This window comes from Gouania willdenowi, chromosome 8 (genome assembly GCF_900634775.1).
Source record: "Gouania willdenowi chromosome 8, fGouWil2.1, whole genome shotgun sequence".
Classification (NCBI taxonomy): domain Eukaryota; kingdom Metazoa; phylum Chordata; class Actinopteri; order Blenniiformes; family Gobiesocidae; genus Gouania; species Gouania willdenowi.
The window spans coordinates 5,844,415-5,859,672 of record NC_041051.1 but is presented as its reverse complement, the minus strand read 5'-3'; the positions used below and the strand labels follow the sequence as shown (position 1 = coordinate 5,859,672).

The 15,258-nt window shown below is 35.0% G+C and overlaps 2 protein-coding genes across 3 annotated transcripts in view; one reads left to right on the top strand and one right to left on the bottom strand.

Moving 5' to 3' along the window:
* The window catches only part of nup85 (nucleoporin 85), a 29,055-nt gene extending 24,623 nt beyond the window's left edge, over window positions 1–4,432 (bottom strand). For both annotated transcript variants that reach the window (XM_028454516.1, XM_028454517.1), the window contains exons 1-5: window positions 4,289–4,432; window positions 3,101–3,191; window positions 2,861–3,017; window positions 1,797–1,867; window positions 1,657–1,700 (exon numbers count right to left, since the gene is read on the bottom strand). In XM_028454516.1, coding sequence (XP_028310317.1) covers window positions 1,657–1,700; window positions 1,797–1,867; window positions 2,861–3,017; window positions 3,101–3,191; window positions 4,289–4,321 — 396 coding nt within the window. In that variant the 5' untranslated portion in view covers window positions 4,322–4,432. The remainder of the gene's footprint in view (window positions 1–1,656; window positions 1,701–1,796; window positions 1,868–2,860; window positions 3,018–3,100; window positions 3,192–4,288) is intronic.
* A 593-nt stretch (window positions 4,433–5,025) lies between these two features.
* On the top strand, window positions 5,026–15,258 carry LOC114467971 (small ubiquitin-related modifier 2-like). The gene is made up of 4 exons (XM_028454534.1): window positions 5,026–5,219; window positions 7,833–7,964; window positions 13,012–13,083; window positions 14,570–15,258. Exons 1-4 carry the CDS (start codon window positions 5,199–5,201, stop codon window positions 14,630–14,632), a joined length of 288 nt encoding a protein of 95 aa, XP_028310335.1. The 5' UTR covers window positions 5,026–5,198; the 3' UTR covers window positions 14,633–15,258.

Here is a 15,258-nt window from a genome sequence, read left to right as displayed (position 1 = left end):
GGAAGGAAAATGTCTTTTAGTTGAATCTAAGCAACAATTTTTACAGTGTTATCACTGTCAACCGGCATCGACCAATCCACCAATATTGCTACGAAATAAAACAAGAAGAAAGTTCTCAACATCCCCCGCCAGATTGGTTGTACATTATAACTTACAACCTTTTCCTAAATGTCCTAAATGTAAGAACTTAGATGTATACAATAAAATATTATCAGACAGAAGAAAATATTATCACATCAGAATATCAAATTACTAACTATCTTAAACGGTTTCTGAGAAAAGCTGTACACTTTGAAGATACCTTGAACAGAGTAAAAAAATGATGCAAGGGCAATAACTCCGTAAAAAATGTTTGAGCGCTTCTCATTTTTTAACTCCATCAAGGTATTGATACCCTGAAGCCACACACCAAAATTTGGTTATCCTGTCTTAAACAGTTTCTGAGAAAAGCTGTCCCCTTTAACTCGGACGAGTGGACAGAGCTCAAAACAATAACCCTTTTCACTTTGCAGCAGGGGATAATAAACAGGCTTCCTTAGTCCACCCATAGACATCATATATACGTAGACGCCTCATCGCCCGTGGAGAGGCGTGACTAAGCGCTGCATTTTGTGTGTGGGGAGTGTTTGTAATTCAAAGAAGGTAAGAGGCACTCAACAATCTCAAAGTAGAATTATTCACTGAAGTTACTGATTTTAGGTTTACTGATTAGGTTCTTAGTACTTAAATATGAATTGTTTTGTTTGAAAACAGTTGTCATGAATTAAATATTACATGTTTTACAGAACAAAAGTTCAAGTATTTTTTCTCATTTTACAAAAGGAATTATTTCTGATTATCAGCTTTGTCTAATGTCTGAATTTGCCAGCAGGCCAACATGATAAAGAGTATGTGGAATAACTAATTAACTCCACGACAAAAACTAGATCGCTGCAATTACTGGTAGGTGGGTGGAGGGGAATATCAGTTATCAGAATATCATTCCAAATTCCAGGACATCCTGCACATTTTGGCCTAAAAAAATCCTGAAAATGTTACCAATTGTTCCATGATTGTTCTGTAAATCTTTAGTTTGATCGGATGAATACTTTTGGAGACAATTTATGTGTCGATTTTTGCATGTCCTTATTTTTCATCCATTTTCAGCTTCCAATAGCTCAAGAACTACAGCAACTATAGCAAACTGACATTTGGTATATTAATACAGCTCCACCTACTATCTCAGACTATATAAAAATATCTGCTATACATACTATCTGGTGGACATGCCAGCTTCTCCAATTTGGCATTGTTCTTGGGTTACAGTCTCTTGAAATGCCAAAAAAAATACTTTTTTTTTTTTAAACCATTTTCATTGGCCCATAACTGCATGTGAGAATGTAAGAAAAAAAATCTGATCTCTGTTTTTATTTACAATATAAAGATGACTATGTTGGGATATAAAACAATTTTTCTTTATGCAACTTGAACCCTAACTTTGGGTTATTTCACCACTCGTGGATATTGAAAATCGTTTACATGAGGCCATTGTAGCTTGCCTCTGTGTCTTATAATAATTTATCTTCACTAATATATATTTGTATGCTTATAATCATTCATTTATAATCATGAAAATCTTTCTTTTAAGTGATGTGCACATGTGATTGTAGAACATGCCTGATTTCCCAACCGTGTGGCCGCTTCAGCATCTTTTGTTAACACTGCAAAAAACATAAAAGCATTCATTTGATTGTTAAACTACACAGCAAAATGACATACTTCTAATAATTTTCAAAAAATGATTAAAAAAATGATACCTGCCAACTGCTGAAGCTCCTCCATACATGCTCGAATAACAGATCTATAGTTTTTACTGATGCTGACAAACCTGGAAAACAACACACAAACTATTTAATATAGTAGCTAAGCAGTGCTTCATTGATTCTGTTCATTAAAGTTGCAGTCCGTAACTCTTATAAAAGTGACTTTTTGTCAGATTTACTAAATCTGTCACTATGTAAGGACAGCAATGCATGAAACTAATAGTTAGTGTGAAAAAAAAAGGCTCATTGAGTCCCCCTGCTGCTCCTCCAGCCTTTGGCAGATTGCCAGAATGCACTGCGACCAACCAAAAAAACAAAACAATCAGAGCTAGGATTGTGTTTGATGGACTGTCTCACAGCTGTTGCTCACAGCCCCCGCCCCCTTCCACTCAGTCAAGCATCTACAAGAGCCGATACCTCAGACCAGGCTTGTTTGAGCCGCAAAAAATAAGCAGGGGGGACACAATATCAACGTTTAAGCTCATATGAGCACTTTTATTTCCACCAGTTGATTGGAAGTGCGTGTGATCGCAGTAGCGTGACCTGCCGTGGCCGAAACACAGCAATGCTCATAGGTAGTGTGCCTGGAGATCAGTCTTTTTACAGTCTATGGTCCGGAGGAGTAGAGAGTAAAGGTAATTACTGCTGCTTGATCTACGTTGTCTTTGATTTGTAACTGTTACTCTAGTACTCTGTAGTGCGTGCGTTGTTTTTGTGATCGCGCTGCCCTCACAGCAGCCTCTGTGATTTAGGCTGATCCAACGGCTTGTTTGGGCTGCTGCTGCGAGTGTGCACATTGAGTGGGAGAGAGACAGAGAGAGAGAGAGAGTAGCCTGGTGGGAAAGACCGCTGCAGAAATATCCTTTTAACAGTGCATGCTATATTACTACTATGATATTGCAGTCGGGCTAACGTTAGCTTCTAAGCTCCCCTGAGGGAGGGACTTTGGAGGCAGGACAGAAGAGGGAGGGGGAGGGATCTGAAAGTTGTATTTTGACGCTATGTCCTCTCTCTCCTTCAACTTGCAGGTTGCACCATTAATGTAACAGTAAACTTACTGAGGTTTCTTGTTCTTGCTGGGGACATCCTCTCCTACAGTTTGCAGGCCGACAAAGATGTGATGAGACTCATTGAAGAGTTTGCGTAAAATGGGAGAGTAGATGTCCTCGTCTTTCCTTACTTCGTGGATCAGAGAACTCCCTGAACTGGAAGCACCTGAAACAGAAAGACAAAGCACAATGTAAGAGACAAACCAGAGGGACATAAAAATCATACACTCAAGGGATCCATGCACGTACCTTTAGCTTTGTACAAGGTCTCATAAACGAGGATGTCACCTGGACCCCATGCAAATCCCATATGCTTTCCAGTACTAACTGCAGGGATTTCCTGAAATTATGAAGGAAAGACACTGAATCTGGGAATTCTGTTAAATGGAAAACTAAATTAAATTAATAAAACAAAGACTGTCTAAATCAGACAAGTTTCACCAAACTGACAAGTAAAGCAAAATCAGGTGTATGCATTATGACTATCAGGGTTTTTTTTTGTTTTGTTTTTTTAAATAAAGATGTAACTATAACCACAACGTTATGTAAATATTTTTTTGTTGTTTATAAGACACACATTGCTGTGAGCTGAAGCATTTTCTGTCTATATTTTAACAAGGACAATATATCTGCTGTAAAATGATGTTCAATGGTGTGTATAGACATTTTTGTTGTGTTGATATTCTAAATAATATCGCAATGTTTTTTTTTTTTTTGTTTCTGTTGTTTTTTGTTAAAATTTTATTGACAAATTGCAATAGTTTACAAATCAGTAAAACAAAATAAAGAGAACAAATAAAGTCGTGGAAAGCATCACTAGTGAAGAATAAAGCCAATTCAGGCATTACAGGATGACACTTGGAGGCACAGGAAACAATTAGTCATGCAAAAGCTGAGTTTTTTTCACCTTTTTTGTTTGTTTTTCCCCCCATTGAATATGCAATGTTTAGTTCACTGGAATTTGTGTAATTTACGTTTCTTTCATTAAAAAAAAAACCTTTATTTAACAGAGAAGTCCTGTTGAGATGACCAAACTCTTTGGCAGATAGGCGGCAAAAATAAATACTTAATTACAATGTTTCTAAATGTATACGTATTTATTTTTTTATTCCAATAATTCACTCTTTAATTTAGATGTCTGTAGATATAAATTTATTCCAAAACTTTAAGCTAATGATCTGATGACAGCGTTGTTAATGTAACTAATTAGTCTAAACCTAAATATTAGATGATATTATCAAAGATTGTAATTTGTTCATTGTTTCTATAACACATATGACCAAATGACAATCGTTCAAAATGTGTTTTAATGTTACTTATCAAACACTAGGCTTTAATTTTCAGTAAAATGTGTGTTGCTATAGTTAGCATAAATATACAGAGCTGTTCAAAGCAGGCAGAACAAATAAAAATCACACACACACAGCGGTCACTTACAGTTACTACCGCCTCCACGTCTAACTCCTCCATTAGGAAATAATGTTACAGGAGTTATTCAATCTTAAATGAAAAATGAAACAAACGTGTTGATGATCTGGAAAGCTTTAGTGCTGCTCGCGCGCCTCTGTATTTTACCCGAAGGACCCCCAGACTCATGAAGTGACGTCATGAATGCGACGTCCTTCCTTGTGCCTGATTTTCCATCCGATAATCTTTTGTTTTGTTGTTTATTACGATTATATCATCAATAAAAACAGATTGTAATTATCTTAATTTGAAATTACACCTGGAATGGGTTAATAGAGCGGATTATGCAAGTATGAGTATTGCATTTAGGTGACTAGTATAAACAGAATATTGGCAGTATTATTATTATTATTTTTATCAGTGTTTTATTAAGTTCAGTATTATATGTGTGCGCACAAGTCTAATAAAGTCGTTCGGTCATGTTTTATTTCTTGGGGATAAAAACAAAATGGCCGCTGGTAATGAAAGGGTTAAACTGAAAAGAAAACAAACAGGAGTCCATTTTTTATTCAGGTTATGGTCGAATAAACACACAATAAGAGCAGAATGATTGTGTTATTTTCATCTATAATCAACTATAAGGTATGTGCAATTATACCCGCGTTCTGTCATCTTTTAATCCAAAAACAAAGGTAAAACGTCGCCGTGCGCGTGCATGTGACGCCGAGTTCTTCTTTCACGGGCATATGAAGTCTCCCGCCCACGACGAGACTGCGCATTCACCCTCGTGACAACTTTCAGCCATTCCTAGCCCCTTGTGGTGGACGCGCATACCGACGTGCTCGCGCACGTTGCGCACGGATATTTACAGCGAGAGCGCGTACGTGCGCGCACTCGTGTTCTTTGTGTGGCAGTGTAGAGAAGCGCCAAAAGAGTGACCATGGCTGATGAAAAACCAAAGGTGAGTGTCTGCAATGTTGCTCAAAATGTCTCATTAATTAGATGGCTGTGCGACACGTAAAATAATAGAAAAGTAGGCCTTTGTGTGTGTTCTGGTAGACGTTATTTAAAGTTGTGAGTTTGAATTCAACTACTGCTGTATCCACTCTGAGAGACCGGAAGGTTCGTGAACGCGCAGCGGAGACGCGCACAGGGCTTTATGCGTGATCACACACAGCCAACCAGCTGGTGTCTTCCTCTGTGCGTGTGTTCTATAATGTAGAAATAGCTGACTGAGGTACATGATGATTATTGCTTTTTTTCTTCTTTTTTTTAAAAGTAAAATTAACCAAAATAAATCAATATTAAACAAATAAAACCTGCCTCCTGAACCACACACATTTATTATTATTATTATTATTATTATTATTATTATTATTTTAAAAATATAAATCAGCAGTGAAATAAGTCATGAACGGTATCATCACAATCCAAATAAATCTGACATTGCACACCTTGGAACCAAGCAACAGCCATGTTGAAAGTGTCGGGTCAATTTGAGCCTGATTCGCTGAGATATTTGAGAGACAGACACACACACAAACAGACAGAGGTTCCTTGCTTTATAGATAAGAAGATAGATTCTATGATATTGTTTGTTTATTTATAAATTTTTGGTTGCTGTGTTACTGGATTTAGTCTATTTTGTTTGTGACTGCATGTGTAATAGGGGTGTATATTGCCATAAATATGATGACACAATACGATTTGCATGTCACTATACGATGTAAGTTGATACTAAACAATATGATATACATCGCAATATCATTAATTACAAATTTCACTTTTACAAGTAAAAATGGTCTGAATTAGGGATGTAACGATTCACTCAACTCCCGATACAATTCGATTCACGATACTGGGTTCACAATAAGATTCTCTCATGATTTATTTTACAAAACAGGACTGTAGACAAATGATGACTGAAAAATATTCCTTTATTTTTTGGGGGGGGAAAACTAGAAAATACTGTACTATTTTCCTTTTTTTTCATTGTCAAAAGAATTCATCGATAAACTAGTCAAAACAATGTAATTTAACTAAAAATAAATCTTAAATTAAATAAATAAAGGAATAATACAAATAAAGAAGTAGCCTATTAATTTAAAATCTGGTTCTATAGTAAACAATGCAAAACTGCATAATAGTTCTTTTTATTTTTAAAAGTGCAACTGAAAATGTATTTTGTGCCTTAACAATTGGACTTTAAAAAAAACAGTCATTGCACTGTATTTACATCAGATATTTGTTTGGACCAGCAGAGGCCGCTGGTAACCCAGTGGTCGGTTGCCATGCAGATATTCTTGCAGTGAAGAAGAGATGCTACGCGCTAGCAGACAGAGCTAATAGAAAAACGTGACTTTTACAGATATTCACGTAATATTACAGATATTCTTTCGGTGCTAAAGGGGTAATGAATCATTTATAAATATGTTTAAGAGTAGATGACGGCCAGAAAGAAAGTAATAGCAGATTACGCCCTACGCCTACAAGAGAATGATAAATATAATAATAATAATATATTAAAAAAAAGTACTGCGATTCAATTTTCTGAGTATCAATGTGAACCGTGATACCTATGAATCGATTCTTAACTGCCTTACGATTAATCGTTACATCCCTAGTCTGAATTACAATTTATGTATGTCGCTGCTTTCACTACTTCTCAGAACAACATTAAAAGCACAAATGATGGATTGCTGTGTGTGTCCTAACCCAGACCTTCACCTAAACAAGCCACACTACAGAACTCACTCACACGTGCTGTCCCTTAGAGGAGTAAAAGCCACAATTGCATCAGCAAATTTAACCCTGGGCCTGAATTGTCTTTCAAGTCAGACTTCATTTGAAATGAAATTATCAAGATTTATATTGTATATCGCCATTTTGAGAAAAAATATCGAGACGTAAGTTTTAGTCTATATCGTCCGAGCTGGACGATATAGACTAAAACTATTTACAAGTGAAAAATGGTATGAATGGTATTATTTATTTTTTCAAAACTAGCAAGTAAATGGTAACTAACTGTAATTCAAGTACAAATATAAAAAACAAGTGGTATGTTTATCAAACTGTCAAATTACATTAAAAAATATTTTTAAATTTTTTGAATGTATATGATAATCGCGCGGTTAAACATTGCAATATATTGCCAAATCGAAACAAAAAACATTGCTCACACATTAGGGGTGTAAGAAATTACACCCTAATGTGTGAGCAATGTTTTTTTTTTTTTTTACAACCAAACAACATGTGACAGTGTGGAATGGACTAGGGTTGCAGCTTTGACTTTAAATAATCATTTGTTGAAACTATTGGTAATCACAGGAAAAATATCAATCATATTTAATTTAATGGTTTTATTCAAATTCTAATACTAAACTTTAAACAAGATTTCATTTAATTCATTTGAATTGTAAATTGTTTCTTGTTCCACAATATATTAATCAACGTGGTTCATTGTAGATAAAAATCACGTTAACACTTTGTTACTTATTTTAGCTCTGAAACAATTATTCATCATGTGTCTACCTGTAGTTCTGAACTGACATTGTTCTGTATTATCGTTCCACAGGAAGGAGTGAAGACGGAAAACAACGAGCACATAAACCTGAAGGTTGCAGGTCAGGATGGATCTGTAGTTCAGTTCAAGATCAAAAAACATACACCACTCATTAAGCTCATGAAGGCGTACTGTGAGAGACAGGTGGGTACTCAGTGATAGATGATAACTGGGCCTATCGTCACAAAGTGGGGTACGCTAATTGTCATAGGGATTACTAGTACTAATGCTAGGTTAATGCTAATGCTAGTTAATGCTAGCTGTTGCTAACATTAGACAAATGCTATGTTAATGCTAATGCTAAGTTAATGCTAATGTTAATGCTTGGTTAATGTTAGCTGATGCTAATGTTAGATGAATGCTATGTTGATGCTAATATTAATGCTAATGCGAGCTAGTGCTATTATTGAGCTAATGTTATGTTAATGCTAATGTTAGGTTAATGCTAGCTGATGCTAATGTTAGATGAATGTTATGTTGATGTTAATGCTAGGTTAACGTTAAGCTAATGCTAATGTTGAGCTAATGTTATATTAATGTTAGGCTAATGTAGGGGTGGGTGATATAGGAAAAATATCATATCACGATTTTTTCTTTGTAAAATCACGACCGCGATTTTTTTCATTCAAATCATTTAGACTATTTTAAAGTTTTTTACCAGTAAAACAAACCAAATCACCCACTTAAAATCATTGCCCTAAATGGAAAAAAGGAATAAAAGATCATTTAAGACAAGGTAATTATCTTTTTTTTTTTTAATTGAATGTAAGCAATTCATCAAACTGGTTCCGAGTACAATTGACATCAAACAAAAAGGCTGACAAGTTATTTTAGTCACACACAGTCTTTTTACTTTGTTTAACTAAAGTAGTGTAGCGTTAGCATTAGCATCACTTGCTACATAACAAGGCAGCATATCAGTCTAGTGATTTCTATTTGTTATTGAGGTAACACCCTCATTAATAAAATCCTACTTTAAGCAGTGTTTGAACACCTCATTTCACACAGTTTAGACAATCATATCCTTTACAAGATAAAACGCTACTGCTTTGGTTACATTAGGCCTGGGTGATATTCATATCTATATATTTTTCCTCAAAATGGTGACATATACTCAATTTATTTTATTTTTAAAATAAACAATAATGGGTCAAAGTCAGTGGAGAAAAATGCCACACAGACCCTTTTATTAATCACTAGCAGCACAATAACAACAGCCCCGTTAGCTGCAGCAGCAGTAGATTTCTGCTACAGCGACAGAGAGTTAGTTAGAGAAGAGGAACACATGCAATGTTTTCTCAAAGATCTCTCAGTGTGCTTCAACACTCAGAACTGATAGAGTTTAACTGACATACAGACATCTGCACTGAGCCTCTGACAGACAGTTGCTAACACGGAGGAAGCAGCACAGCTAACTCTGTGTGTCCTGCACTGGGGGGGAAGGGGAGCGGAGCGTACTTCTGCCCTGTTTAAGCGCTTAATTAATCTTTATTAATGTCTGTAATGCTGACATGTTGACGAGCAAATGGTGTGATTTGGCAGAGAAAAAAAACATTGGATGTTCTGTGTATGGACGACAGACATATGACGCAGACACGGCACCGCTAGGGTTAAAATGTGAACTACAAACGGTTCTACGATCTCCGTGATTTGGGAGATCGTCGTCATGTTGAAATCCTTCACGATCTAATATCGTCATATCGCACACCCTTAGGTTAATGCTAATGCTAGTTAATGCTAGCTAATGCTACCATTAGATAAATGCTATGTGGATGCTAATGCTAGGTTAATGTTAATGCTAATGTTAGGCTAAGGCTATGTTAATGTTAATGCTAGCAAATGATAATGTTAATGCTAGGCTAATGCTAATGTTAACTAATGCTAATGATAGGGTAATGCTAACTCTAGGCTAATGCTAATGCAGTGTTTGATGACGCGAGCCAACACCTGCATCCTCACTTGCATTTTCTTCAAGAAATATATAATATACTATTCATCAATAGGATAGGTAAAATTCAGGGACAGATGTCACTGCCGGGATACATTGTATATGATATTACATTATTATGTTTTTTAAGTGTGCAGGAATAAGGGGCACATGGCTTCAGGTTAAAAGTACGGGACTGTGAAAAGTTTGGGAACCACTGCACTAAGACACTAATCTACTTTATTTATCTTTTTTATATATATTTATGTAACGGTAGATTTTTACTTTAGGTTTTTTTTGTCCCTCCAAGGCCAGATTACTGTCACCCATCAGTTATTATGTTCTAGTTCTCATCCCATGCAGCCATTTACGGTGGATGGTCTGCACTGGAATATTTATATGGGGTCCCCTGAAATTTCTAGTAATTATTTTAACATTTTTTTCAAATTAAAACAACACACAATCCTAAACAACTTTGCTCTATACTTTCACCTTGTCAAATATAAATCTAGTTCAGATGAAATGCATAATAAAGAAAAGGGAAAAAATTACAAATAAAATAAATAAATAAAATAGGTGAGCTGGCGTGTATCGTCACGTTGTACACTAATCATAGCTAAGCTATATTTGTTAGATAGTATAACAAACATGGTAAAAAATGTCTTGTAGAAAAAAAATATTTGGGATCTCCAGCTATTTGTGAAACTGGGGTCATGATCCAAAAAACCATGGCAACCACTGGTCTACACTATATCACGTGCGCATCTTTTGTGCAATTTGAGCTGTCTGAATGAAAGACGTAGCTTGTTTTTTTTTTGTTTTTTGTTTTTTTTTTATTAATAGCTTCTGGACTTACTAATATATTTATGTTGTTGCAGACTTTTGTATTTTTATTATATGAAAACTCTGTTGAATTGTACAGAATTGACAGGTTTAAATAATAATAAAAAAAAAAACAACCTAAGCTTGGATATTTTGGACAACTGACTTTTTTCTTATTCCCAAACAGGATTTTAGAGAATTTATTTGATAAACAGAAACCAATTTTTTTTTTTAAGTTGAACTATGTTTGTTGAATAAAGTCATACATGGACTACTTAAAGCTAAATATCTTCCAAAATCAAATATCAAGCTAAACAGTTCAAAAATTATAGCCTAAAAGCAAAACATTTTTACCAAAATGTGGTCCTGTATTTGCTCCCTAAAAAATAAATAAATAAAAGTCACAAGCTGTTTAGTTGTGCTTCACTTTACAGACCACTAGGGGGTGCTTTCTGACACGTGTGGAACATGATTTATGTTTTATTTAAATTACTGCAGCTCTTTTATAATAAAGCTCAGTTAATTTGGAGGAATTTCTTTGATGAAGCAATGATTACCCCTGCTTTTTTCAGTTTATAATATTCATTTTGATTATAGATAAGATAAACAACCAACAAGTAGTATCACATAACCAGTTGAATATCCCCACTCAGCATAAATGTGATGTAGATAACATAACTTAAAACATTGTTATCTTTTAACGTGCAGAAAAAAACTTGTTCACACTTTTGTGCACCTTTTTTGTATCGTACTTGTTTTAAAGCGACAGTTTTAATTCACATGCTGTTCAGACACCAAATGCAAACCAGATGAGCTTCATTAATGTGAATGCTGCAATGCATCGTGGGTACTTTTCCACTGGTGTGTGTTTTTTTTTTTTTTTTTTTTTCTTGCTGAGATCCAGCTCTCCTCCTCCTGGTCAAATGTAGTCATGACACACATTCTACAGATAATGATAATGAGGAAACTCTTTAAGGGTTTAGATCTGGGTCACATACCGACACCCACCCTCGCCCCTCTAACACACATCAGTGATTTCATCTCCAGCAGAGTTCTTACTGGAACGGTTCACTTCCTTCTGTTTTTATTCTCCATTAATAAAAGTGCAATTGTTAGTGTTATTGGACTTCTGAAAGTGCCTTGAAGGGTTTTTATTTACACCCCTTAAAGTTTCTGACCAAAGGGTGACTGTGGAGCTGTGTTTGTAAATTATTCTATTAACCTCAGTGCCTTGAATTTACCAGTATTTGAAAGTCAAATAAGGATTCAGATATCAGGAAGACAGGATGGCTAGTCCCAAATATTCCAGCGGGATAGAATACATTCTTTTTACGGAGTAAATTTTTTTATGGCTCTCAATTATAAGCCGGTGAAACAGCTGGGCTTTCTTTATATATATATATATATATATATATGTGGAAGGGGGATATAGGTTGAGCTCCATATGTCCGTTGGTCTGAGTTAAAAGGGACAGCTTTTCTTAGAAACCATTTAAGATAGGACAGCCAAATTTGGTGTGTGTCTTCAGGGTATCAATACCTTGATGGAGTTCGTAAATGAAAAATGTGCAATAATTTTTGTCTGAAGTTATTGCCCTTATTTTGTTTTTTTACTCCGTTCAAGGTACCTTCAAAGGGAACAGCTTTTCTCAGAAAACATTTAAGATAGTAATTTTATATTCTGATGTGATAATATTTTCTTATGTATACATCTAAGTTCTAACATTTAGGACATTTAGGAAAAGGTTGTGAGTAATAATGACAACCAATCTGGCGGGGGGTGTTGATGACTGTCTTCTTGTATTATACTGTTTCTGGTTTGTTTTGTTTTTTCGCACTGACAAAAATTGCTTGTATGGTCTAAAAACTCTACTTGGGGAAAAAAACTGATTCTAATTCTGATTTTTAGTCATTGTTGTTTTCTTGCACGTCTTTTGCAAACTGCTTCCTGTGCTCTAAGTAAGAGATGCAACAAAAGAAGAAGAAAATAGCAGTTTGATGAACTCCGATATAGTTTATTTAAAAGTAAAAGTAAGCACTCATGAGTCGAACAAAGCTTAGCTATAGATTTGGTTAAAGCATTTGTATTGCTCTTGTGTTTCTACTGTAAGTGCTTTGTAATGGCTGCTTTTTAAGTAGGCTCCATAAACAAATCTTTTATTTATAACAATTGATTAAATGGTTGGAGCTTTGAAAAGGTTTCATGACTAGAGAGTGTCCTCTAGTGGGATACTTTATTTATTAATCTTTCTTTAAAGTTTTGATAAGTTGACCGGCCGCAGAGAGACTTTTAAGAAGCGTTTTCATTGCTTGTATGATTGTCACCATGATGACAAACCTATGACCTAAATTTTTTTATTTTCTTTTTTTTTCAGTATTTTGTTAGTGTGTGTGATCATGTGAGAAACTGATATTAATTTTGTGTTTTTAATCTGTTTTTTAGGGACTGTCTATCAAGCAAATCCGGTTCAGATTTGATGGACAGCCAATAAATGAGACAGACACGCCCTCACAGGTAATTCTGAAGCCTTAGATCAACATTTATCTGCTTGATATTAAACGTGTTCTTCCAGGGCACAAAAAAAACCTGACCTGTCGTGTCCAATTTTGGCCGTTTTTTTTTTTTTTTTTTTTTTTTAAGTAATTGACAGCGTTCACCTTTAATGTTCCAATCTTATTTTATTGTAAAACATTGAACAATACCTGTGAAACAATACAAACTTGTTGTTTTAACTGCACATGAAGTAGTTATCTCAAATAAAAATGAAAAGTTGAGTTAGAGTAGTGTTTCAGAGAGAGAGAGAAATTAACAAATGAAAGCATTAAAAATATGGGGTTTTTATCATGCTTATTTGTAGTTTAAAATTATAATCATGCTTAATATTACCTGCAACTCACAAAATGACAATAAAAACACACAAAATAAGAGAAAAATATAGTGAAAATGAAAAGAACAAACAACAAAATACACAAAAATACAACAACAAAAGACACCAAAAACTCACACACTAAGAGAGAAAAATACTTAACATTACCAGCAACACACAAAACGACAACAAAGACAAAAGACAAGACAAGAAAAATACACACAAGATTGTTACAAAATACACAAAAAATAACAGAAAAACATACAAAACAACATAAGAAACCACCAAATGACACCAAAAACACACATACTGAGAGAGAGTAATTTAAATAATACCCAGAACACAAAAAAGTGACAAATATGAGAAAAATATAGAAAGTGTCTATTTGTACGGTTGCCGTACAGACGATCCCCGGTGCTATTGATACAGTTACCGAAGTACACGTACGTGGTGTTTTAGGGTTAGGGTTAGGATTAGGTTATAAACCTATATCGCAACAATTTTTAGGGTTAGGGTCAGGTTTAGGGTAAGATTTAGTTTTTCACAGAGTTGGAACTGTCGCCCCCTGCGGTCACAGATCTTTTCAGGTTACAGCTGTTTTTATCCTTTTTTGGTAAACAAGTGGTTTTACATCAATATCTTTAATTTTTCCTGTTTTTTCACAGCAACCAAAACAGCACAAATTGTCATTTTGACTGAAACGCTGCTAAATGATCTAAAAAAAGGCTGAATGCTTCTCTCTAATAGAGAACAATGGGATTTTTATAGGCAGTGGGGCCGTGTGACATCATCAATCACATGATTTAAAAATGTCGAAACACAGGCTCTAAAACTCTAATGTAGTTAATAAAAATGAATGTAGTGCAAAATAGTGTATTTTTTTTTGGCATATATCCTCTAATAAGTACATTTCAAAAGTTTTAGATCACATTTGTATAAACAGTGGAGGATCTCTTCTAATAAAAACCAATATAACACTGAATTAACTCAGAGCATATACATGATTGTAGCAGCAGTTCACAGATGTTTACAGACCTTAGGGTTTACCCCTAAGTTGCCATGTTATTAAGAAAGACTGATCCATTTACAACTACAGAATGAATCTCATGTGACTCGTGTTTTTATGTCAAACAGTTGGAAATGGAGGATGAAGATACGATTGACGTGTTCCAGCAACAGACGGGAGGCCTGGTGTAATGGAACTCACGTGTATGTCATGGTTCTCCTCCCCGGTGTGGCTGTTTGTCCCGCCTGTGACCACTCAAACACTAAGAAGAAGTTATCATTTCCCTGCTCCACATAACTGCTGTATATCACTTTAAGACCAGGCCTCTGTTACTTCCCTGTCTCTGTACATAAGTCACATTTAAACACTTCAGGTTTTATTGGTTTAAACAGTGTTTTGGTAAATGTTCATTGTTCATATACTTCAGTGCCCAGTTAGTCCACAAAAAAAGCTGATATTTACTCCTGTGTGAGTAAGATTTGATTAAACCAATCATAACTGATCAAAGATTGTTTTAAACTAGCTTGTTCTGTGCTGCGCAAACTGTTCTTTGAGTGTTTAACTTTGGGACCGGCTTGTAGTTGGTAAAATGTTGTTCCTGCTTTGGAAATCAAACTGGGTGGTCAGCAATATATTTGATTTTTATTTTATTTTATTGTTTTTCTTTTTTTTTTTTGTGGAAGTGATTGTGTCGAGGGAAGTTTGAAAATTCATCTTACTTTGTCACTTAAGAGTTTGGGAAGCTCGTTGAGATGTTTCAGTTCAACATCTGTATTGTCTATTGAAATGCCTGTTGGAATAAAACTATTGTCTTTTT